General features: G+C 41.8%; 2 protein-coding genes across 3 annotated transcripts; one reads left to right on the top strand and one right to left on the bottom strand.

Moving 5' to 3' along the window:
- Positions 1-237: 237 nt before the first annotated feature.
- GNPAT (glyceronephosphate O-acyltransferase) lies at positions 238-20,476 on the bottom strand (the record flags this gene model as incomplete). 2 transcript variants are annotated; one of them, XM_084284401.1, is made up of 16 exons in its annotated part: positions 238-631; positions 1,007-1,068; positions 2,287-2,380; positions 2,471-2,570; positions 3,447-3,587; positions 5,971-6,050; positions 7,042-7,287; positions 9,568-9,791; positions 10,489-10,619; positions 10,726-10,877; positions 11,458-11,533; positions 11,987-12,114; positions 14,503-14,632; positions 16,072-16,248; positions 17,624-17,815; positions 20,195-20,476. In XM_084284401.1, the coding sequence occupies 16 exons, from the start codon at positions 20,474-20,476 to the stop codon at positions 588-590; spliced, it is 2,259 nt and encodes a 752-aa protein (XP_084140527.1). In that variant the 3' UTR covers positions 238-587. The 2 variants fall into 2 exon arrangements, with proteins under 2 accessions (XP_084140527.1, XP_084140528.1); XM_084284402.1 differs by having other exon boundaries at positions 17,624-17,812.
- Positions 20,477-20,493: 17 nt separating this feature from the next.
- On the top strand, positions 20,494-25,330 carry FSAF1 (40S small subunit processome assembly factor 1). Its single transcript, XM_084284403.1, has 7 exons — positions 20,494-20,597; positions 20,715-20,992; positions 21,334-21,390; positions 22,502-22,597; positions 23,224-23,310; positions 24,299-24,351; positions 25,005-25,330. The coding sequence occupies exons 1-7, from the start codon at positions 20,537-20,539 to the stop codon at positions 25,132-25,134; spliced, it is 762 nt and encodes a 253-aa protein (XP_084140529.1). The 5' UTR covers positions 20,494-20,536; the 3' UTR covers positions 25,135-25,330.
- The last annotated feature ends 867 nt before the right edge of the window (positions 25,331-26,197 follow it).

Below are 26,197 nucleotides of genomic sequence, written 5' to 3'. Positions count from 1 at the left end.
CAGCGCAGCGAGCCCCCAGCGGCCCCGCTCGGCAACGCAACGCAACGCAACGGCCGTGAGGCGGCCCAGCCGTGGTTGAAACCCGCAGCTCCCCCCCCGCAAGGGTTTCGCCCCCCGGGCCTCGTCCCGCACACAGGCAGCCGGCAAGGCGTTTGTCTGGACGCTCGTTTTAATGCGCAGCCGTCGGTGCCCCCCGTTACAGCTTCGCCAGGGAAATCTTTGAGACCGACCAGGTGGCTCGTTACGAGTCTAAAAAATGTATTTTAAGTAGGCGTTACTGTGCGCTTCTCTTTAAATAGGTATCCAAAAAAAAAAAAAAAAAAGGTTTAATCCATTTTACAAAGCAAACCACAGGTGAGTATACAAATACAACTCTAGCCAGCAGAGGCAGCAGTCTCTAAGTGGTTAGGGGAAGTACCCCAGGTGAAGACCACCCTTCCACAGCCTCGGTGCCTGCTTCTGCCTCGCACGCTGACAACGTCCAGACAGACGGACAAGGCGTGAGCTTGGTCTGCTGCCGTCTCCGCTCCGGCAGTGGTCTGTGCCCCCAGCAGGTACTCACGTCCAGTCACAGCATCAAAAACCACTTAAAGTCTTGCAGCCACAGGCTTCTGTACAGGTATCCTGGCATCTGACAAAAAGAAGAAGAAAAAAAAAATCACTTACTTGCAAGTGCTCTATTAAATTACCTTTTGGTTTATATGAGGAACTATTAGGAAAAAACACTAGGTCTAACATATCTTCGTTGTCCAAACTCACACAATCACAGAATCACCTAGGTTGGAAGAGACCTCCGAGGTCACCGAGTCCAACCTCTGACCTAACACTAACCAGTCCTCCACTAAACCATATCCCTAAGCTCTACATCTAAACGTCTTTTAAAGACACCCAGGGATGGTGACTCCACCACTTCCCTGGGCAGCCCCTTCCAATGCCTCACAACCAAATTCCTTTGTAACTTCAGAAGTTCTCTTCAAATGAACTAGAGACCGCTCAAGACACTCACCAAACACATCCAGGATTTTATTAACAGCCTCTTGATTTACATTGTAAGTGAATCCATTTGACCTACAGTTAAAACAAAACAAAACAAACAAACAAAAAAAACACAAAATTGTTACTTCAATGGATATCTCTTATTTCAGTTATTTCTACACAAATAATCTGAATGAAACATTTTCATAATGTCATCACATTCTTCATCCTACCAGCGTACTTATCAATTTTTAGGTCACAGCAGACTTTTAAACACAAGTGTATTCAAGGATTGTTAGGGTTTTTCTTTCCTCTCATTTACACCCCCTGTGTCTGTATTCCCTCGTTTTTTTATTGGGGATAACCACAAGAAGAGAACATTTGTTTGTTTGTTTTCAGTGGTACAATTTTCAAGACTGTGTCACTGAAACTGAATCAAACCTTCTGCTGATCTCAAAATCTGTTGCACTTGATTTATTCCATTTACTTGAAAGGGGAATTCAGCTACAGACATTTAGTTAGCATAATGACATAGCAGGGGGACATACAACAACAGCACTTTGTGTGCTTTCCAAGAGCAATACAAACCTTAACCAATTCATTTCCTCGACAGACAAATAAGAAAAAAAAATTAGGTCATCAGCTGCCAACACTGTTCTATAAAACAGTCAAGACAATGTGGGGACTTGTAGCAGGGTCTTCTATGGTTATAATTTTAAATATAAGAAGTACCACCTCAACACAAATTAATCTGATAACATGAAGTATACGTAACCATGTTTCTGTATAAGCATAGATGTAGCTGTTGTTTCATATTAGTCTGGGGAACAGTGTTAAGTAACTTTAATGTCTAAGCTTTCATTGGAGTTGATTTGAGATTTCAGTGCCAAAACACAAAAAAGTATTAGTATTCCTGATTATTGCTTACATTGCCTGATGAGGCTTACTGTAACACACAGAATAAGCAGGGCTGTTCTATTTGCTTATCAAAGCCCTGGTAAAGATTTTGAAAACCAAAAGGTTTAGAAAAGGGAGTCAGAAAAAGCCCAGTAGTGAGTTATTGAATTCTGTTGCTGGGTCCCGCGGGACTGTTTTCACTCTGAGGGGTTCCACTCTGCTTCCCCAATGCGAACAGAAAGCAACTACCTGGGTCTTCACCACAACTCAGGTAAATCCGATCAACCTTCAGTTGACTGATGCTCAGGTGATCGGGTGTGTGCTGTACTGCTTAATGCTAATAGATCAGTCATTAAGAATTTCCAGTAAAACCCCACGTTGTCTTTTATATACCAAAAAGCCAACGTTGCTTACATTTTCTTCTTCTTTACTGCACCCATTTGCACAAGAGCTGCTAAGGCGTTTTTCTGCATGTCAGAAGACAGCGCTTCATAACACTGTGTATTCCCTACAGAAAGCAGAAAAAAAACAAAAGTTTTACCACTGTTCATTAACAGATTAAGCTCCTAAAATCATGTTGCATGACAGCTGTACGCACCCTTTTCAAGAAGCTGAAAAACAAAGTTGCGGACTCCAGGTACAAATTGCTTCTCTGTAAAGGCTTCTCTTGTTTCCTTTGATAGGTATCTGAAAATTAACTAACATTACAAGAAAATAAACATCAGCACTTCTTTCCTTGTGATTATCAATTTGTTATTAGTTACAAAGATGTCCCCAAGAGGAAGTAACGTTATTACACTTTGAAAAGATAGGGGAGGAAATCAAAAGGTATCATTAAATAGCACACCTGAAAAATTTATTACTGTTTAGCGTGCATGAGAATCTTAATATTAAAAGACTCAGCATACATTACTGAAATGGTTACCTTAGACATCATTTTAACGTTTCTGTTCTTGCAATCAAACCCAGTATAATTCTATTAAAGCACTATCTGTTTTTACAGATCGGAATAAAATCAGGCAAATCAGTACAGACCAGCCTAAGTCATACACCAGATCATTAACGGTTCCCTCATCTACTAGGTTCAAACATCTACATTCCCACCAATGTTATGCTGACATAGAGATTTTAGCCTCCTATTTTTGTGCAGGTTATATATTACAGGATTGTAAGTGTTTAGCCGTATTAAAACCTTTGGGGGAAAAAAAACAAACAAACACACACACAAAATCCTACCAGATATGAGACACAAAATTAATTAAGCTAGAGTTCCTCTATGAAAGAGCAAGGGAGCCTGCCAGCAGCATACTCCCTGTGCAGCTTGTATACCCGCAATAGCTCATCAGGTTACAAAGCAGCTTACTACTTTAGTCATTCTGAGAAGTCCGAGCCAAAAGTTGAAATCAGGTTCCTGGAGGGAAGGTGATGTTAAGATACCTGTTACTGCTATTTCTCAACTCTTCCATTCTCCAGCCATGGAAACAGTCGCTCCTTGTACTGCAGAACTATCACTACTCTACTACTTTTCGTATAAAACACAGGATAAAAAAGATAATTTTTGGAAAACAGCCTACCTGATAACCTTCCACAAAAGGTCTGAACATAGCTGACAAGAAAGATACTATAACACTTCCTTTGTCAGTAAGGTAGATTTCCTGTTGAGTTGTTTGAATCGCATCACATTTTGTGAGTAGAAAACATCCTTCCTCAAAATCCTGGGAGAGAGAACCGCAACTGAAATGTTAACATCTACAGCAAGTGCAGAGACTTTTTCCCACAAAATCAACCAACCAAACACAAAAAAATAAATCAAAACAAAACCACAACAAAAAACACACAACATGACACTTCTTCCATTTCTCACTTTGGTTCTCTGGAAGCATGAACCAAAATTTTCCTATATACCAGAAACACCCTTCTAAAAAGGCAGTGGGAACACAATCTTAGAGCAAATCTGGAAGTACAACAAGCCTAGGACCTTAGAAAGAGGCTGTGGTTGCTATTGTAACAGCCAGCTTGTATTCCCTTGGATTCTGTCAGAATACAGACAAGTTGTCTATTTTAAGGATTGTTTGTTTGTTTGTTTTGTTTGTTTGGTGATGGTGGTGGATTTTTTTTAATTTTTAATTTAATTTTATTTATTATTTTTTTTTAAGTCAGGGCTTTCTTTTATCTCATGCACACTGTTAGCAATAAACGATAACACAGTTCACTGACCTGCTGTCTACAAAAAAAGGGCAACACAATGGCCAAAAGATACAGACTGTGGAAATGTCAGTGACAAAATTATTTTCCTTCCGTTACCAGAGGAAAAGAAGGCGGAGGGAGTGGACATGATAGACACATGGATGACTAGAGGGGTGTCTTGCTGAGATTTTAATATAGTCATGCATCCTGAATATTCTTACGTAAATTACCTTCTTTTTTTTTTTTTTTTTTTTAAATGCAGGAAAGATCACAATTAAATATCGCTATTAGATATTTGGCCTTAACATTTAACAAAAATCACATTTAAGCTGTTTTAAACCCAAATAAAAACTGCACCTGGACTTACAGTTTGTATTGGGTATGACGTCAAACCAGTTTTCACTAATAAATTTGTGCTCACCTGCTTTTCAAGCTGGCTGGACCAGAGCCAGGTCCAACCCTGCAGGACGTGTACAAACTGACACAGCGTGTCCTGCAGGGATCAAAGTACTGCCTGCAGTTTTCACATCTTTTCTGTGTCCAGCTGTTTTCGGAGAGCGTGCAGACACACTGAGTGCTGTAACAAGGCAGCACGCACGAACAATACCGGCTTTGTCTCAGTAATGCTGATATGGGAAGGCGGGTGGAATGAGGGGATGCTGCTTTCAGGCAAATACAATGAAACTCAAGCTTCCCTAAGACTCTGCTAGGGACACTGTTGTGCAATTAGTAAGACTTTCACTTCAAAAACCTTCACAGGCTGTACCTTCCTAGCTCTGTAAGATTTCATCTGCAGAGGTTTAAACCAGGCTTTACTCTAAGTACTTCCTTCTTAGTGCTCATAGTGTAGTATCGGAATCTACACGAGACACTGCCAGTAATAAAAATCTAAAAGGGCTCAAAGCCATTAAAACTATATACTAGAAAAAAGTGTACATATGCACCGTAATATTCAGATTTCAAGGTGTAAGAGGAACACCAGCTGCTGTATAAATGCTGCAGAGGTAGATAGAGCACTGGAGAAGAGGTGGTAGGGAGATGTGCTCTAACACACACAGCGCTGGGTGTTGGCACAGTGCTGCGGCAGCCCCAGCAGCACAGACCACACGTATCGCGCTACACAAAGCAGCCGATCACAGCTGCACTAGAAGGACTATAATCAAGCAGAAGACAATAAGGACTTAAATTTAGAACTGCATACTCTATTTGTCAAGGATAACAAGGACATACAATGGTTGATCAGTAATTAGTATAGGACCCATAGCTTAACTTTCTGAAAGAGCAGCAGTGCCCCCTCTGCTACACAGCCTGCAAGAGCTTTAAGGAAAAATGACCCTGCTATAACCTCAATGAAAACTCCTCTTTTGCTTCTGTGCTGACAGAACATACCCACTCTGTGAAAGAGTCCAATTAGACAATTAGACCTACATTAACACTTTCTTCATAGCCTAAAGTCTCTTTCATAACCGCAAAGGAACAGAACAGTATTTACACTTCATTATAAAGAAAAAAAAAAAAAAAAGACTGCTCTACTAATTTTTATATCCATTCTAGAAGATTGGTAGTTTTTTATAAAAAAGCCAAACTTCTGCTACAGCTCACTTCAATAGTTCAGGAAGTTTCAGGTTTTTTTTTTGTTTTTTTTTTTTTAAAAAAAAAAAAACACAGTGGAGGAATTAAAAAAAAGACTGCATATGCAACCTTGTGGATTCACACAATGTTTTGCAACTAACCTAATGACTACCTCCACTCTGACCCTCTTTTAAGTTCTCCCTCCCACTTACCGATTAAGCTGATATCTCTGTAGGTATTTATCACAAGGCATGTGTTAAGCAGAGCCCCAAAATCAGATGCTATTTTAACTGGCTGTACTATGGACAATCAGTATTTTTGTATAAAGGATGTTTTTACCTTCAATGAAATACCAGGAAAGAAGATGAACTCATCAGAGAACACATCTCTCAAGATGCTGAAGCAGCTGTAGACTTCCTCTGAAAAAAATATTGTACAGTGTTGTTTTAAAAAACATAATTTAAAAGGATGCCATTGAAAAGCCATTAACTCCTTATTTCAGAGAAAATATTTACTCTCTATTATTATTCCTGAGAGAGAATATCTACCTCAAATAAAATTTGAACTTGACATTAAAACCATGAGTACATATACAACAGAAATCACCACAGTAAAACAGGAAGTAGTCAAAGTACTCGGTTCAGATTTTACCAAAGGCAAAAACAGGGGACTGTAGCTTCTAAGAACATACATTAAATACCATACTGTCAGATGCTGCACAAAACCAAGGTATGTATTTTGAAGTTTTACTTAACGATCCAAGTATTGGAAAGCACTGAAACACTTCAGGAACAGCACTGGGAAGAGAACAAAAGCTGAGAACTGGCTGCACTTGAGCTGAGTGTAGTATGTAACCTAAAAAGCAGGTCTGCTAAATGCCAACAAAACAATAAACTTAACAGTTGTAGTTTATTTTACACTGCCATGAAAGAAAGCTGCACTATAGAGACAGGAGACACTTCCTAGCATGCTTTTATTTAACAGCTGAAATACAATAAGTGATTTTTGCCACTTTCAGGGCCATTTCACCCTCTGGCAGTTTCCTAACGTATACCACAAGGGAAGCAACCTAAGCACTCCCAAATATGTTCTTCTAAACTCAACTAGTTCTGGACTGTAGAACAGTGTAAATAAGAACTGGAATCACCTCGTGCCGGCTGTCTCACCAGAATATGCCTTGATACTTCGAAAGTATCAAGGGGTAAACAAAAATGGCAAAAAAAAAAAAAAAAAAAAAGTCCCCTCCCAACACACCCGATTTATGCCACAGGACCTTATTTAGAGTCCTGGCACAAAGCTGTTAAGTAGTTCCCACTATCAATCACAGGAATCTCCTGCTCCTCTCACTGAGGACATGACAGGGAGCAAAGCTTGACATGACAGTGGGCTCCCCGAGTTACCCAAACGTACCTTTCCTGAAGCTGCGTGTCATTTGCAAGGCGAGTGCCACCAGAGAGGGACGCACAAAAACATTCAGCAACTGGTTTCTGTAGTTACCACACATGAGGATGGCCAGAGCTCGCTTGAAGACAATTTCCCCTACAGCTCCATCTTCCTCTCCTTTGTCATTAAGGACCACGTGGCCGTTGACGAGGCGAGCAATGTTGGAATGCAGGGCGAGGGCAGACGTAACTGCTTTTTTGGCACAAAGATTATCTAGCAAGAAAACGCAAGGGTCAGGAAGATGCAAAAGAGAATACGTCTCTGTTGACACTGTCTGAAGTATGCTAGTATTTCATCAAGATTTGTTTTTAGGACCAACTACTGCATCAAACATTCAGTTAGAAAAATGTAGACAATGCCTGGGCTGAGAACAACAGAGAGAACAAATTTCAGACACTTCTGTCAAATTCTTCCACTTGCTAACAGTAACAAGTAATTTCTTTGTCTCTGGAACAAAGATTCTGTGCCTCCAAATAAAAGAGGCTAGAACTATTTGATGGAAACAGTCATCGTTAAGGAAACACTTTGGCTTAGGAATTCCTGACACTGTAATCTTTGAATCAGATGCACAAGTCTTTAAAATGTTTTTCTTCAACTCTCAGAAACAAGGAATCCCTCATCATAATTAAGTTTAAAAAAATCCTAACTGAGGGGTCATTGCATAATGTACCTGCTCAAAAAGAAAACAGCTTGCACTTAAACCCAAGTATACTTTTGTTACACTAAAATCCTTTTAAAAACTCTAAAGCAAGGAACTGGGTGGGTTTAGGGTTTGTTATTTTTTATATTTTTTTATATTAGTCCTTCAAAGAACTTTAAGCAGATAAAGAACAGCACCTCAAGTCTTAAAATACAGTCATCTTTTTAGAATATCTTAGGCTTTAAACCCTACCAAAATTCCCTACATTGTGAACCACTAAGCAAGCAAGGAAAGAAGCAACAAAAACTTAACTGAACATGAAAATACCATTTACATGACCAGAGCAACACAAGCATATCAAATCAATCCAGACTTTGACTGGAAAACAAAAACATATTTTCCCTTTACACTAGCTTTCACGTAGAACCTCCTTGCATCTTATTTGCTCCTTCAGCCTACTGTATTCCAGCTTTGGCAATGTTTTCACAAGTTTCTCAGTGTAATAATAACTGAGAGAGGGCCATTTTTCAGTTCCTGTTTTTAATATAAAATTTCTATAACCTAAGCCAATGTTCTGCCTATAACCACCAACCAGCACGGTAGCAGGAGAAACAGCACAGACAGGATGCATGTAGCTGCTGACATGGTGACGTCTCCAAACTAACCTTTAAAATTATTTATTCTTTCAAATTATTGATAACTCAAACCAAACAAACAAACAACCCTGTTTCTATGCAAATGACACCTAGTGCAAGGCCAACACACTCAAACAAAATCTTTTCCTCCACCTCAATACCTTGCCTATTTTCCGTTCTCTGCAACTAAAGCAAAAGTTTATTCATTTTTACTAAGAAAACAAAATTACTAAGAAAGCAAACCCAAATGCACTATATTCTTCAGTTTACTAAGCAGTAAGATTCTAAATGATGTTAAACACCACGACATTTTTCCTTTCACAGTCTGGCAGGAGCAGACTGCGTCCATATTTACTACAGTGAAGATAACTGAAAGGAGAAATGATATTTTTCCAGAAATGAGAGCTCTGTTCTAACTGTGGCCTGCTCATATTTCTCTGTTGCAATACTGAGAGTGATCCTTGATTACACACAAGTACAAAAGCGAAGATCCGTAGTTTAAATATACCTACAGTGAAAAGGTATTTGCACCACACACTATTTTTCTTTGCCAGCTTATCCACTTATGTCCTGAGGCTCCAAAACAAATTACCTGTGTCAGCTTGGCTCAAAGAGAGATGCTTAAAACAAGTGTTCAGAAGAGGAAGAAGAATCAACCTTTCCACAAATATATATAAATATATTTATGTATGTGTGCGTATAATGTAAAAACACAGAAGCCACTACCTCAAAAGTCATCACTGCATCCCCAAAAGGGTGAAGTCAAATTTAAAAATAAATAATCAGATTATAGCTTTGGTTTTATTTATTTCACACATTTGTTTAGGCTAGTTCTTTACCACAGTACCAACTCATAGCCAATATCAAGCAATAAATGTAGCATTTTACTGAGGTACTGTTGCAGACTTGGTAATTAATTGCCTAGGACTTAAGACCACCTTCAGAAAGACGTTATAAAACAGTCTATAATTTCTCGCTCATTACACGCTTCAGGAAATAACTGTTTTTCAGAGTAGCATCTTCTATAGCCCTAGGGCAAAACCCTTTCTATGTTAGCATCATTTTTGGCATATCCTGAAATCCATTTATGACTCAGCACCCATGAAAACAAATCTGTAACATTGTCACTATACACTGCTTCCACATAAAAATAATGTATCCTTCATAAACAAACAAACAAACAAAAAAAGAAATAGAAATAACACATTCTGTGCATACCAGGCCATTCAATGAAACCTCCAAAAGTCTGCGTTAAGCCTTTCAGCCACAGCGTCTTTTCTATTAGAAGTTCAAAATCCATAGCTGGCAAATTCTGGAGCAGGACGGCAGCAACTAGCACCCACGGGCTCAAAACCATGTTTTCGATTTGCAGGAGCTCCATTTTATACGCCACATCACTGACAAATTCTTGGATATCCTCAGAAGGCTTCTGTGGAAGATATCTGAAAAGAACCATGCAGTTCAAGGTTAAAAAGCTCCAAAATAGGGAAGAGTATGATTTATATTACAGATTTCCTCTGTATTGCTCCAAGATCCATAACTACTTTCCAGCACCTAACATCTGGAGGGTAATTCTACCTATGCACTATGTAGTACAGAGAAAAACATCAGTAGATTCACAAAAATATTTGAAACAGAACTCTGTATTGATGCTATACACTTGCTATCCTGAAAAACATTCAAAAGCATTATAATTTGATATAACAAATTGCAAATCCACCCAATTCTAGCCATAGCTGAAGCTTCTTGGTACACAATCACAAAACTGTTTGCAGTAATAAAGCAAGAAGGGAAAGAAAGTAGATTTTTAAAGTAACAAAACCACTGCATTCTCAGAAAATAAAGTTTTGCCAGACTCATACACCATCATGAATTTTTAAAATGGCACCTTCTCAACCGAGAACAGAGCAATGGAAGTAACAACCTATTTCAGAAACAGCCAGTCACAAACATGATAGCTATGAGTGCAGACAAAACATCTTCAGTAGTCAAATGGAGGGCAGAGGAGAGAAACTGAAACCAAAGTAAAAAAAAAAAAAAAAAAGAAAACCAAAAAACTTCTTAATTATTTTTACATTGGTGAGGACTACATGTAAACAAATGTTTTTCCTGTGCATAAGTCATGGAAAGATCTGGTACCTGGGAACCAAGTTATACGGGCAGAGATTGATTCTCCCAGAAGCCAACGTTCTAAGTGACACCGGCTGGCCAACGTAGATGTGTATGGTACCAAAATTGTCGCTGAGGATCCTTCTGGCCTTTAACAATCCCTAAAAAAATGGGAAGAGCAGAAATAAAATTTTAGTGCTGCGGGGTGTGTATGCTGCAGGGTGTGTATGCCTTCACCTATATTCTGTTCTTAAGGAATTTACACACAGATGTAGATTCTTTGGGCTTTGGGACTCCTAGGAGTTCATATGCATAGAGAGATTCTTCTAATATCCTCTCGTAGCTGATGCTGATGGGAACAAGGTACGTGTCAAAGACTTCACGTTTAAAAAATGGTTCCATCACAATACTGAGAAGACCTGCAAAGTGGATTAAAAAAAAAAAAAGTGAAACACTTGTCTTCAAGTGAAAAGCAGCTGCAAGATATCTTTTTCAAAGTTAAGTAAGTTTTAGAAACTGTAAATAGGTGAATGTTATGCTTGTTCTCTCTTCACTAAGCAAAAGCAGAAGACATTGTCCAAGCTTTAGAACAGAAGGTAAATTTAAGCAATGCATTTGGACAGCTGTTTGTGCTCTTTTCAATAGCACTTCTCTGCACTTGCTCATCATCATCTTTCTAAAGATTCCCCTTGTCTTTTACAAACAGCTCAAAATACTTCTGTGCAGGTACGGGGTAGCCTATTTTCCAGAAAGAAAATAGGGAAGAGTTATGCAATTAGTTACACAATGGGAGAGAAAGAAACAGAGTGCAAGAGGCATGTATTGCTGCCCTTCTTTATTTGGCCTTGGAAATCAAACTATAGTGTTTTTTTCCACTATGACAGACTTCGCCAATTTCCTACCACTTCAACATCCCTTCCTAGCTGAGCAACTTTAGAATAACATAACCACTACGGAACACATTAATCATAAAAAGTTCCAAGTGTCCGACAAACCCACCAAACTTTGGAGTCAGAGTCTTGGCAGTGCGGCTTCTTGTCCCTTCAAGAAAAAACTCAATTGGGGCATAACCATTCTACAAAAGTAAAACAAACAAAAAAGCCTGTCAGAAACATAAAAACATTTCATCTTTACCGCTCACAAATAATTTTAAGTACTTAAAAAGTAAGCAGTTTTTTTTTTTTAATGGAAGCCATGCATCTCTAACTTCAGTCATTTTGAAGCTTATATTCATCTATTGTATTTGCCACAACATACAGTTAAATTAATAAAAATATTTTGTCTGTTATGAGATATGGACGCATGAGCCAAGGAAACTGAAGCTCAGCAATTTGTTTATCACCCACTGATGAACTGCAGGAAGAGACTGCAAACTTGCTCTTCACACATGAATTCTGAGGTAAAATCCATTTCCTCAGACCACGATGAAGACTTTCAATATCCTGCCCACGTCATGCACGTTTAACATGAATCACTGCAATACAGTATTTCTTAAGCATACACTTTGAGAGTTCAGTAATTTACTTACCCTTAACATAGTTTTTACGTATTCAGCAAAAACTGCCCAATAGAGCCTGTTCCCACCGAAGGAACGCCGCATAAAAAAGGCACCTGCCCTTCGCAGCAGCTCACCAACTATTTTCATTCCTAGGAAATCTGAAAAACAATCCAACAAAAAACAAAACCACAAACGCAAAACTTATTGATTAATATCTTTCAGCAGAAACAAACAATTTATGTAATAAAGTGATTCAATTACCAGGATAAAGGAGATCTCTTTCAAGGATTCTGTTGCAAGTACTTGGAAGATGTGATTGTCATGTTATAAGATGCTTTCAATGTTTTATATTTTATTTTTGGAAAGAACATTCACTTAGAGCAATTTGTTTCAATAATTTAGATGCCCAGATTTCAGCCATAATGAAGACTATGTTTTTTGGTTTTTTTTTTTTCCAAGTACATTGTCTCACTCATCTTCAGTTACCATTGAACATATCCCAGAAGACACAGAAATTAACCCTGGAAATTAACTGACCAATTATGTTACATTATACCATTTGAGAGCCTGACTCATCAATTTAGGAATGGTAGACTAAATCAGCTAAATTTTTTGGTAATTTCCTAGTTTCAAGCAATCATAACCAGTGTTTAACTTGCCAAAACTCGGAAACATTTAAATTTATTCATGAGACATTTAAAATGAGCCTACACAGCAGCCAGCTATTTGCTGCTTCAGCCTTCTTGCTACGTCAATCAATGAAAGATTTGAGGATGGAGATTCACTCACTGTATAAAATAGATAAAAGGAAACTGGCTGCAGGACCCTGGGTGGCAATAGCAGCAAATCCCCACAGATCTAGGTGTATGCTACCTGAAACCAAACAACAACTAACAAAGCAGAGGCACTTATTCCTCAATCAGGAGACCCACAACAAGTAGCACCTTGAGTTAGTTCTTGTATCACATGTTGTTAACCTCTAACAACACATTGTAGTTATGTGTACAATCAGACAACTGTATTTTCACTTACGGAACTTAAAATAACACACACATGCAACATCTTTTTTGTACTAGTATCTGTAGATAACAAAGCACCACACCGATATCTGCGTTGGCATGTGAGCAGCTTCAGAACAATATGTGACAGGTAAGTAGCTGTAGCACCTTGATAAAGGCAGCTATGAGACACCAAACTCTGAATTCACCAGAAGCTAACCTGCATCACACAGAAGGCGGGATACCCGTACTTCACATATCAGCAGCATCTTGTCTTCCCTATTCTCCCAGCTCCCCCTGATTTTTTACTGGTATTCTCAATCTCCCAACTGGAAAAAACAGTAAAGATCTAGCCTGCACCCTTGAAAGATTCCCATCTGATCCAATCTGTATTACAGTATCAGAAGAAGATTAGGTGAAATTGTTCCAAAAATGGCATAAATCACCCCTGCCCCCATTCTTTTTAATGGGAGGAAAGGTAAGCATAATACAGACCTGAAAAAAATACAGACAACTTCTCACCGTTACAGGTGCTTACTTAAAACAGTTCTAAAAAATCTGTGACACCTTTTGTGTGAGAGGCTCCTCAAAGCTCCTGATATCAAACATCATCTACTGAAAATGGAAAGCAGTTTAGGCTGATGGCAGCATCTTCACATACTTTTCCATCGAAAGCACTGCAACATTTTTTCATCTGACAAAAGTGACATGGGGGGGAGCACCTTATCTGTTTATTCCAAGCTCATTCATTCCCCAGTCTTTAAGAGAGAGAATCTAGCAAACTAGAGGAGAATACTAGGTTCCCAGATCTTTGCTAGCTTGCCTGTGCATGCACAGCACTGCACCAGATCCCAGAATGCTTGCTTAGAAGACTTGGTTGACACTCCAGACTTCCAAGATCAGGCTTCTTGGTTAAATGCTGCCATAGAAACAGGAGTTTCAAAAAGCACATTGACTGAGAAGATACTGTTAGTTTTCAATAACTGCTTCCCACAAATAAAACCAGCTTAATCTGCTTTAGACCTACGTTCAAAATCTTGCCAGTTTTCCCTCTGACAAAGTTCTGTTTCTCAGCCAGCTCTGCTCTCAGCACTTGGCATAATGAAGCTCTGCCAATGCTTTCAAGGGAGTCGGTCACACCACCAACCAGCACAAGGCGATTGGCACTTCGTATCTGGCTACTATGACTGTGCTTAGAACCATATCAGGTATTGCAAAACCTTCTGTGTACACAGGAGCTCATGGCCAAGTTTTTGCTTGTTTCTGGGCGAGGACAGTAATACAGAAGTCTGCTTCAAACACCTCTCTTTGCCCAGCTTTGGGTCTGCAGGTGAGGTGCTTCTGGCTGAACTTGCTATGAAAAAATTCACTTTTGATGGCACTCAGCACAGAGGAGAGGCACGTACACTGCAAACATCTAACTCAAGGGGTTTTTAACAAAATGTATTTGGAACAGAAATTAAACACAAGTATTTATAGCAGCAAATACCAGACCAGTTGCTATCAGTACTCTGAATCCTGAAAACACCGTTCAAACAACATACTTGCCTATTCCTGCAGCAATGACAGGCAAAGCCAAGTCGTACGTGTACAGCAAGTAAGACAGCATCAAAAAGTCTACGTAGCTTCGGTGACTGGGCAGCAGTACAACTGGGTGCTCCTGAATGGCATGCTGCAGCTGAAAAAGAAAACCAGAACAAACAATATTGCTCCAATATTTGCAGAACAACTGTTGAAATTTGCAAATACAGATCTTCACGTGGCTTCAGACAAACAAAAGCTGATTTCTTGATGAGGATGGTTTCTCTATCCACATACTTTATATCTTTTTCAGCATGGAGTCAAAGGAAATTTGGAGCAGTAGCTACCAGAATAGCAACCTGTGATTTGGAGGCACCACAAGACTCAAAAGGCAGGGCCACCTCATTACATGATAGCACAATCCAAATCCCTTTTGATAGGAACGGGAAACCCAGTAGGGCTTGTAAGGGTTGACATTGTTAAGTCTTGCTGGGCACGGACTGTACCCTCCTCCAGAGGGGTGACAACCTGCAATGAGACAGGGCACAACAAATCCCCACCGGACTGGGGCAAACTTCAGGCATCTCCTGCCTCAGAGGTACACAGTGTTTCGTGGATCTTAGCTGTATGAAGGTTTGGCAGAACAGCCAACCCACTCAGCCACATAGAATTAAGCAATAAAAAACTTTAACTTTTTCTTTTTATATTCTTGGCCACATACCATTCTTTCCCTCCAGAAACAGTTCCAGCATTTCTATTTATCTACTGCCCAGGTAGCTATTGTCATGTTCCAACCCACATGGAAATTGCTTCAAGAATGTATTGCCATTTTAAATGGCAAATCAAACTAAAAGAAAAGAGGTCAAAGTATTCTCAAAGCAAAACTGTTGAATAAAGGTTTCTCATCTTACATCTCATAAATCACTTGACCAAAATTAGTCATACAGAGAACTTTTTTTTAAAAAAATTAGGAATTCAAATCCCTGAAGAGCTGGCAAAACAATTACAGAAGTGAAAAAAAAAGCAACAAGAGAGAGAGGATGACAGTCACCTGTGTCTTCTTTTTGACAACTATTTACCTTTAATGACAACCCTCTGGAAAAAAATGCAAACATAAATAATGTGAACAGTTCACTTCTGCAAGATCACAATTACTCTTATCCTACTAAAAAGTTTTAAACAAATTCCTTCTAAGCATCAAAATACATGGCACAAGCAATATATATATACATATATTTATATTTAAATCTTACAGATCATATATTCCTCATTGCCAAATGTATCCCAAATGAAGGCCTGTATAATCTCTGCAAAAGCTGAAAGATGTTTTATGCAAAACATCTTACCACAGGAAACATTTGGAAAAGTGTACAAAAAACGATGCTGACTGTTTGCCTCAAAAACTTACATATCATCTGTCTTTCCCTCCCTTTATTTAGAAAAGCTGCAATAAACGCAAGTGCAGTCTTTTTTTGTTGGTGGTGGTGTTTGTTGTTTTTTTTTTGTATTTTTTAGTGGAAGTGAAGATGGGAGTCTTTGCCTAAGCAACCAGCATGAAAATATTACAGCTTTTTATTTTTCCTCAGCAGTACTCACTCTCTGCATTCCTTCTTCATTCACACAAACTCTCTGGAAAAGCTGTTTAAATATTTTGCTCAGAGTAAAGGCAAAAAATCTGACAGCTCCTAATTGCATACTGTGACCCATCTCATCCAGGATTTCTGTGGCTTCTTCTTGAATAATATCAGGTGATTCTCCCATCTCTTTTGCTAACTGAAGAGAAAACAAACAAAAGAGCAGTCAGATGTGGTTTCTTTCTCCTTGCCCGTGCACACTGTTCAATGTGCCACAACAATTATGGCAACACTAATGCAATAGCCAGCAAGATTTTATTTTATGGGACAGGACATTCATATGGACATTCTAATCTCACAGCATCTGTTCTTTGTCAACCAGCAAGTGAAAGCCAAGTTAAAGCTGTTCAAAATCCATGGTGAGCTTAGCTGTCAATGGGGGGTGGGTAGTTACATTTCCCCCACCCCCCCCCACCCCCCAAACACGCCATCTGAATATTTTAGCCTGTAGCATCTTTGGAGCAGGCTCAGTTCTAAGAATATTTCATAGACTATTGGTCTAAAGAAGACTGTGTACAATTTTCTTTATCCAGGAAAAAGAAACTTATGTTTGCAGAGATATTCAAGTAAATCTCTGAAGTGCATTTGGATTGGATTTTCAGACTTGGCTGAAGAACCTCGGCCCTATCAAGCTTGATTTTCTTTGTAGAGTATTACTGTTGCAATTGCTAGCTGAAATGCATACAAAGCGCTGTCTCTACCAGCTTTGCATATCAATGTTCTTTTTTCTGTTCTTACACACATTCCCTTTTGAAGTTTCTTAAAACGGACTTACATAATGGTCATCTCTTCTATTTACACAGGAGGAGAGATTTACATTCTCTCCTAAATATATAAATATTTAGTTGAACAGTTTGGTTTTTTGCTGTTATAGAATGAGGAACATGCCTTTTATAGCACATGAAGTAGGAAGAAAGAGGAAGAGTGACAAAAGAAAATGCTTCCCAAACAGCACAGCTCAGTTTAGAGACCAGAAATACTTTCAGTAATTTCTAGTCCAAAGCTGAGAACTAGATTGCAATGGCAGAACTAACTTCCTTTAACCACGTGACACTTGTCTGAAAAATTTCTGTCAAAATATAACTCTCATTTTAGAGAATGTATCAATGACTAATTCATAAATACATCACTAGCCTATAAAATTGCTACAACATGTCCTCAAAATACAAAAACTACTAAGTAAAATCTTTTTCAATGCTGCTCTGTGTCAACGACAGGAGAGGAGAAAAAAAAAAAAGAAGTCAAGCACATTGGTTAAGTTGGATGTAAAATATCGTATACAGAAAATAAAAACACCACGACACAACAACTTTAGTGGCAACTCTTTGGTAAACCAGAATTTTTTCTTCCTGCCAGAAGAGCGTGCCTCCCTAGTTACTGATTTATCAGAGTGCCTTTCAAACTACAGCTCTGGTGTTTGACGAGAGCAGCAATAACTTTTTTTTCCCCCATTGCCACACAAAATTTGGCTCTGTTCAATCTACTTCATCTTACAGCTCAGTGTTCAGACTCACCTGCTTGATAACATACTGAACTTGCTCTGACTGCAGAACAGCAGTTTTAATAGCATTTGGCTTGCAAGGTGAAAGTCCTTTGTAAATCACAGGAGTGTAACATTTCATTGCATATCTCAAGTCACTGGACAATCGCCTTTCCTCCAAGATATCTTCAAACTCATCCCTTTTCTTTGATGTGAGCTCTTTCTGCTGGGAACATACAAATAAAGAATGAGACACTGTCTCGAGAGATTCAGTGATCTGCTTGCCTACAGCAGTAAAATAATAGCGTGCACAATTTTTGTAATGTGTTTGGTTTTTTTTTGTTAACCTTTCTATAACATCTCCTTTCCATGCTCTGAGTGCATGAACAAATATTGCCTGCTTGGAACAATGCTGCAATTAGAAACTAAAACCAAAAGAAACCAAAGACAAAAGAAACTACCGTTTCCCTCCGCAAAGGTCCCCAAATCACCATATGCCACATTACTTAATTCTGTCCAACAGGAAGAGGCTGAGGAAACACCTAAGCTTTAAAACTAAAATGCCTTCCCTCCAGCGTCCTCGTGATTAAGAGGTATTAACTGAAACAGCTTTGATCCCTACTCTTGCAGCTGCATGAATGCAATAACATGCATGACATTATAAAAACACAATCATCAACACCAGAAATAATCCTGCTTTAAGTTGGATGTGGGATCTCGGTGATCGCTGCTGGCTTTCACCAGGCTTGGACATAAGGTACAGAACGCATAGCCAGGTAGGAACAGAACCAAAAAAAAAATTACCAGCCACATGAAGACCAAAAAGCAACATGGTATAAAGAGAGCACAGTCCCTGAGTGACCAGCATCAGGAAAGCTAGCAGTACATGCACAGCTAGCTGAGAAATCTCAGTGACAAAACTCTTCTCCTTCAGTCAGTGGGCATCCCCTGCGCTGGAGAGAGATGTCTCCTATTAACTCCTCTCACAGCACAGATCACGTGAATGACCCCTTAGTCTTTAAACCGTATTTCTCCAAACTTCAGAACAGCAGCAACAGTCATCAGGCAAGCAAGGCTCAGCACAACACAAAGGAAACGGTTATGATTAAGCACATTTATTAGTAGAAGATGCTAAGATAAAAATGCTTGCGTCTTCCTCTTCAGCACAACTTGAAGGGCAGCACAGGCACCCCTTCCACTCATTTTGCCTTCTCTCCCCCTATACAACCTGTGCAGAACCAGCCTTAAAGCGAAGGAGAGAACACATTGCTTCACGGGCTGTCAGAGTGACCTTCACTGGCCTCAAGATGAAAGCCTGGCCAGCAAACGCACAGGAGAAATCCAGGAACAGATAAGCAAAATGCCCAGCAGCAGCAGCAGCCAGGTTTTCAGCCTCGGGAGAGGGAGTCAGCTTTCACTGCTGGTTGACCGCAGCCACATCAGCAACATTATCGAGAGCAGCTGACATTTAAAGTGAGGACAGAGCAAACATTTCGTTCCTGTCCATTCATCAGCATGAGATACCGTGGAAGTTTAGTATTACAGCTTTCAATCTGTCTTCTCCCATGGTTTTCACCTGGCTGATATTTTGCAAGAGCCGTGCAAGCCACAAAGTGACAAGGAGGCTGGAAATAGTTTGTATTAGTCATCAGTTGCCTTGATACCTTATATCAACCCTCCTGATTAAAAATAAAACAGGAAAAAACAAACAAAAAAAAACAAAACCAAAAAAAAAAAACAAACAAACAAACAAACAAAAAAAACACTTATGTGCCTTATAATAGTGAAAAAGATAGCTCAAAATAGCCTCAACAAATAGTGGTTGGCTCTAAGCACACACCTGCTTAGGTCAGTACGAGACAAAACGTTACCCAGAAAATTTAAGCAACATTTCTTGGGATAACCAAAGTTTAAATCCTACAGCGTGCAACCCCATGATAAAAACACAAGAAACAACAAAAAAGGAAGCAACCCAGCACTCAGCCCCGGTATCGTCAGCCTCATCAGGAGCCGCTGCGCTGCCACAGCCGTTGCACGATGCGTCCCCGCTGAGCGGGGCTTCACCAAGGCCACAGCCAAAGGCCAAGTCACCTCCCTGCCACTCGTCTCCATTTCACATTTCTGGATTTGACCTGCCACGGGTTTCTTCCCGCAGCAGTAGTTATTTTCGTGTCCCGGCCTGAGGTAGCTCTGAGCTAATGACGGGAGAAGCGCCTCGCTCCTCCGGTGCCCCACAGCCGAGGCGCTGCGTGGGCTCCCCCCCGGCAGCCTCCAGGCGAAGAACCCAGTAGGGCAGGCGGCTATGGGGGCACCGGCAGTGACAGAAACAAAGCGGTGGGAGCCAGGAACACCCCTGCCTTCCCTATATTTTCCAAAACACTAAAATGGGAGCACTCACGACGCACCCGTGTGGCACCAGGGGACACGGAGATCGGGGATCCCCGCAGACACCAGGACTCCCCCCCTGCCCTCCATCCCCCTCACCCAGAAGGGACGGGGACCCGAAGGGGCGCCCTGCCCCCGCAGCCATCCCCAAATCCCCCCGGGGGGCCGCCACAGCGTTTGGGGAGGGGGCGAGGCGGGCAGCCCCCCGCGGGCAGCCTACCGAGTACATGGGCGTCCCTCGCCGCGCCCGCCCGGGCACCGCCGCCGCCGCCATGGTGCCAGCAGCAGCAGCAGCAGCAGCAGCAGCACCGCGCCTCGCCGCACCCCGCTCGCCCGCCCTACCCCGCCGCTGCGGCTGCGGCCCCCATGGCCCCGCGGAGCCCCGGTCCCGGTCCCTGCCCCGGTCCCGGCCCCGGTCCCGGCCCGGCTGCCCGCAGCGCTGGGGCTGGGGCTGGGGCGGGCGCGGGGGAGGGCGGAGGAGCCGCGCCATGGGCGGCGCCATCTTAGGGCTGACGGCAGCCGCCCGCGACCGCGCGGCGCCTCCGCCCGCCCCGCCGCGGCCATGGGGGCGAGGGAGCCCTGCCGGCGGCTGGAGGCGGTGCTCGGGGCTCTCTACGACCTGGGTGGGTGAGCGGGGGGCGGCGGGGGGCTCCCCAAAATTAAGGGGGTGTGTGGGTGTGTGAGGGGGGGGGTGTTCACTCTGGAGCGGAATGATGGCTGACTGGGGGCTCTCCGCGCAGGTGAGGAGCCCGGCGATGGGGGCGAGGAGGTGGAGGAGGAGAGCAAGGAGCCGGCAGCAGCAGCAGCAGGAGGAGGAGATGGAGGAGGAGGAGGAGGAGGAGGAGGAGGCGGAAGAGCGGCGGGGGGGCAGCGGGGTGCTCGAGGCTTCTTCGAGGGGCTGCGGGAGGAGCTCCGCAACGCCGCCCCCCCGCCCGCCGCCCCGCAGCCCGTGGAGGTGGAGGTGGTGCTGTTCCGCGGGGGCAAGCGGCGGCCGCCGCCACCCCATGGCGGCCCACAGGTAGGCATGGGGCTCGAAGCGTGGATTTCTTCCTTTATTTCTTGTTTTTATGTTTGTTTTTTTTTGTGCCTGGGCTCTCGGGAGGTGCCCCAGCATCACTTCGGGGAGGAGGCTGTGATGGTACCCCGCTAACTGTGCGAGGCTGCTCCAGAAAGACCCCACAATATCTACATATTAAAATACCCGAGACTTTTCCTTTAATACATCAGGGTAGTAAAGGCAGAAAAAGATACCGCTACCACCCATTTTAGCATTTCCCTGCTTTCTAAACAACTGTCAGAATCGGCTTTTAAATTGTTTTACTTCTCATACTCAATGGAAATGTTTTATTTTGCTTATAGGCCAAAGCAGTGGCTGAAAAGAAAACCGTGAACGAGCAGGAATTTAACTTCGAAAAAGTAAGTCACCGGGATCTATCAAATCTCAGCACTTTATTGTGCATGTCTGCGTATCTATATGCTTGGGAATGCTACGGTGGGACCGAGGAGAAATGCTGCCAGAAAAAGTTAACTTTTCATGTTACTTTGGCCGTGTGCTGTGCTGGAGGAGGACTGTGTGGACAGCTCTGTATGGAGAGAGGCACGTTACAACTCGGTGTCCTTTCTTTCTGATCCCTCACTGATAATTTGAGGAGGTGCACTGTATGTCAGCAGTGTGAAGCTCTGTGAGGACCCATGATGTGTAGCATATGCTGTTTTAGGCACGTGGTGTTAAATTTGCATTTCTGGTCCCATATGGAAATGGAGGTAAAAAAAAAAAATAAAAGCAGCTTGGCTTCCATTTTTGAAATAACAGATGATTTCTTTACATTTTTTTTTTTTTTTGTGCTAACCTGTTCTATAAGTGTAACTAGCACTGGCCTTAGCTACAGATTTGTTTGCAGATTTGTGAAAGTTGTTTTGCATGCCCAATCTCTGCCCAGGGTTGTGCTGTGATCCAGCGAGACCTTCCAGTGGAGATTCTGTGTGGAGGGCGGTACTGCTGGAAACACTGGGGCTTCAACTACTACCTCTATAAAGGTTATGATTTCCCTGCTGGTTTTGCCAGGGAGTTCTGTTGCAGTGTCAACTGTGTACGTATGTTTACATAGTTGAACCACTGCACCAGATGCCCATCTGTGTTTCTCAGTGGTCAAAAGCTCTGCAGCCAAGGAATGGGAGCGCTGTGCAGTTGCTGGGTGCTGCGGGTAGCACGTTTTATTGTTCAGGTTCATACAGCACAACATCGTTCACTTTTATACAAAGCAGGTCCTTCCCATGTGTCCAGTTCTGTGTGAAATGAGAATCAAATACCGACCCTCTGGTAGTCCTCATTGTCCAGAGATTAGATGGACAGCGGTTAAGCGTTCTGCAGTATAATTCAAAACTCAGTTAGTATTATTTTATAGCATGCCAAATTCAGGTTTTAGCTAAGGTTTCTCTGGGAGTGTGACTTTGTTGTGGTCTGCCAAGTATTTTACAACGGGTCAGATGATTACAAAATGCTTGCAATTTTTTTATGATGTTTTAGGCTCGCTTGGAAGTGCACAAGTTTGGGATCACTGGCTATCAGAAGCAAGAGCAGCGTTTATGGGAACGGGAACGGGCCATCATGCTGGGAGCCAAGGTAATTCTTGCTTGTTTTGTGCTCAGAGGTGACCCAGCTCTTACAGTGCAGGAAGGTGATAAACACTGTGGGGTTTTGACACTACTTTAAAACACCAGATTCCATCCCATGCCCTTTCTCCCACCTCATGCTGACTTTACATTTTTTATTCAGTCTTGCCTATTTTCTATAGACGTTTGGAAAATTAGTATGCTTGTCGTATCAGAGGTGTTTAGGTGAAATAGGACTGATTGGGATGGAAAACAGCATTTACCGATTTTTAATCAGGCCATTCAAAACTAAATGGCTGGAGGGGGAACTTGTTCTTAAGCTTTTTAAAGCCTCTTTCTCCCAGTGAGTTAACAGTTTCCCTAGGTCTTTGGGAGTGGGGAAGGGACTGTTTTTTTCAGGCCCAGTGTTATTGTGGAAACTCTGTAGGTCTGCTACATAACATAAACATCCCTCTCTGCCAAGAAACGTATGTTCCTATGTATCTACCCTAAGTCATTTCCTCTTATCCAAAATGAAATAAACCACGTCTTCTGTCCTCCCCACCACCTGAAAAATTATTTCCATGCAAATGTGAATATATTTTTGAACCTATTTGAAAATTTCATTGCTGTTATCATTCCCGATCTTTTCTGCAGCCCCCCAAAAAGCAACACATCAACTACAAGGCATATCAAGAAAAAATGAAAGAGAAAAAAGCGGCGAAGGAGGACGATAAGGGAAAGGTTTGTGTGAAATTTTGTCTTTAACAATTCAGCGTGTAAGAGCTAACCCAAGAGCCTGACAGATAATGCCTCAGGCACAGGAGGAGTGCTTGGGCTTGACGTCTGCTGCTCCCTCAGGAGTCAGGAGTGGGTTCCTGACTCCAGCAGGACTCACCTCGTCAGTCCAAGCTGGTTGTGGGCAGTGTGAAAGGTGCAGAATTTTTCCCTGCACTACAGTGCCCCATCTTTGGAGGCTGGTAGACTGATGACATGAAGTCAGCAGCTGTTTATTTTTTCATGCCTCTCAAGGGCATATTGCCTCCAGTTAGTGCTTGTTGCATGCTGAATAACCACAGAAGGCCAGATCTTCAGCTGGTTTTCTATCAGCACAGTTCCATCTAGGATCTTGCTCACTATTTAAAGCAAGGGTGAGGTTTCTGTTGCGTGCATCCCCTAGCATGGCCTCTCTGGCCCCAAGCCTGTTCCCTGCCTCTGCCGTAGATGGGAACAGGCTGCAGGGCAGGTTTCTGCTCCACCAGCCTGTCTCCTGCCACCCTCTTTTCCAGGGGATCTACTTCTCCTCCTCTGTCACGTGGCTCAAAGCACAACCCAGTGCATGGCCAAATGCAGGCGAGCCCTGTGGTGTGACAGGCTCACTCAGGCAGGCAGCTAGGTATCTTTGCCTGCTAGCAAGTGGCTCTTCTGACCCAAAGATCTATCACATACCCAAAAGGCAGGTCTCTCCCCTTGCGTAGCTGGATCTGCACCTCCTCAATGTGGCAGGGGCAGCGTTTTGGTCATGAGAGGGCTGTGCCTTCCACAAGGTGACGGGAAGGGCTCTGGGCATGGTGTGGTGCCTCTGGATGCGTTGCATCACTTATCCTGTCAGGAGGTCTCCCAGCCTGTTTTAATGCATTGCGCTCTGTGAAGCGAAGAGAACTGTGTGCTGTTGGTGCAGAGGGTTGATGCTCTGTTCCTTCGCCATTAAAATATGTATCTTTAAACACAGGAACACAAAGGAGATTCTCTGAAGAAGAAGAAGAAGAAAGACCTGAAGGAAAGGTGAGACATTTTTAAGGCTGGTAAATTTATTTCGTATAGCTTTCCCAGTGTATTGCCTCAGTGTAACTATGCACGGTCTTACACCACAAGTCACACACGTGCATTTCTCAAACTGCAGAACTCTTTGTTGCAAAATGACGACCTTGTTCCGTGTCTAGCAGCTCCAGAGGCTTTAGGTATGCAGCTTAACTGAAAATGTGTCAGTTCTGCCCTGGCATGTTTAAGACTGCCGTTGGAGGTGGGATGGATGGGAATGCCTGTGTGGGGACCTACAATATGCCACTGAGAGCATTTGCCCTGAGAAATAAGTTTTGCAAAACACAAGCTGCAACGTAGAGAGGCTTGGAAGGTAAAGTGACATCCTTAATTATAGTGCAGCAGGCTCACTGACATGTGAAACTCTTTATCTCCTTTGTCTATCTGAAAGTCTTTGTGGTTTTAAACTCACTTTAATGTAGTTCATTTTGTAATGTGCTACGAGTTTGGATGGTGAAGGGTAGTATAAATGTTTTGGGGTTGTTACCTGCTCTGGTTTGGTATTCCATAATATCAACACTGACTGCATAAATAAGTGATGTTTTTCACCAAATTGAGTATTTTCACGAGTTTCTGCTGTTTCTCTTGATTCACTTCTTCCCCCCCTCATATTTCAGGAAGGCCAAAAGGAAGAAATCAGTGCCTAGCATTTGGGCTGCTGGACAAGTCGGAAAATTCAGAGATGGAACCTTGATTCTACAAAGTGGTGACATAAAGAAAATTAAATCATCTAAAGTTGTCAAATGAGCTTACGATACAAAAGGAAATGGACAAAAGCCATAAGACAGAATTCACACTGCCACCAAAACGTAGCCCCTTGCCCTGTCACCGTGTTGTAATTCTTGTACCTCATTTTTTGTTGCGGGTTTTTCTATCTTCCATTTGTTCTTCAGGGGAATATGAGAATTTACCATTTTGTAAATAAAAATAAGACTTTAATAATTAAGAAGGTTGTACAGGCTATTTTTATTAGTCAGTATGTGCTAAAGAAAGCATGTCACTTCATTTCACTTTCTAGAATTAGCTTACTGGCTCTAAGCAAAATATTAATTTAATCCATTAGTTAATGAATTCAAATATGTAGCTATTTGCTTTCATCTGAAGGAACGTGGCAAAAGCAATAACTTATTTGCTCTGAACCTGAAGTAGGTGTTACTATGTGTTTACTTACCAGGCATCTGTTTCTGCTTACCTGAATTGTTAGCAGATAGAGGAGCTGCACAACAGACAGTTCTCCTGCCCAGCAAAGCCTTTTAAGGCTTCAAAATTACCTGGTTGAGAATGAAAATGAGCTTTTCCTGAAGTTTTGTCCCAGGTAAGGGTTAGAAATTCAACTTCTACATCTCCAGAGTACTCTAGTCACTGTTTCAGGTGGTGGTTTTGGGGGCGGTAGTGATGTAAGACAGGGTAAAAAACAGACAAGATTCAGGACCTGAGCTAAATACCAGATGAGGCACAGACACTTAGTAGCTCCTGATTGTTCACGGTTATCTCACATTTGTTTTGATCAGTGTACCCGTGCCTCATAAGCTTTTTCCGTGAAATCTTTGTCAAAACTGAAGTTTCTGCGCTATTTGGATTTCAGCAATTTGGTCTGTCTGAAAGAATTTTGTCCTCTATAGCTTTGTTTGTTTTGTTGTTGTTGTGGGTTTTTTGCTTGTTTCTGAAGGTTGTGTTTCCATTGGAAATGGAATTAATTGTTATTCACTGAGTTTCAGCTTATCCAGTAGGGTTTGGGAAGCATGCTTCCTAGCTGCCTCCCAGGAGCCTGAATAAGGTGAGCTCTGACTTCACCAAGCGATGATGTCTG

This window comes from Netta rufina (assembly GCF_964035555.1).
Source record: "Netta rufina genome assembly, chromosome: 3".
Taxonomy (NCBI): Eukaryota; Metazoa; Chordata; class Aves; order Anseriformes; family Anatidae; genus Netta; species Netta rufina.
Note: the sequence above shows the minus strand (reverse complement) of the source record. Positions and strands in the feature narration are given on the sequence as shown.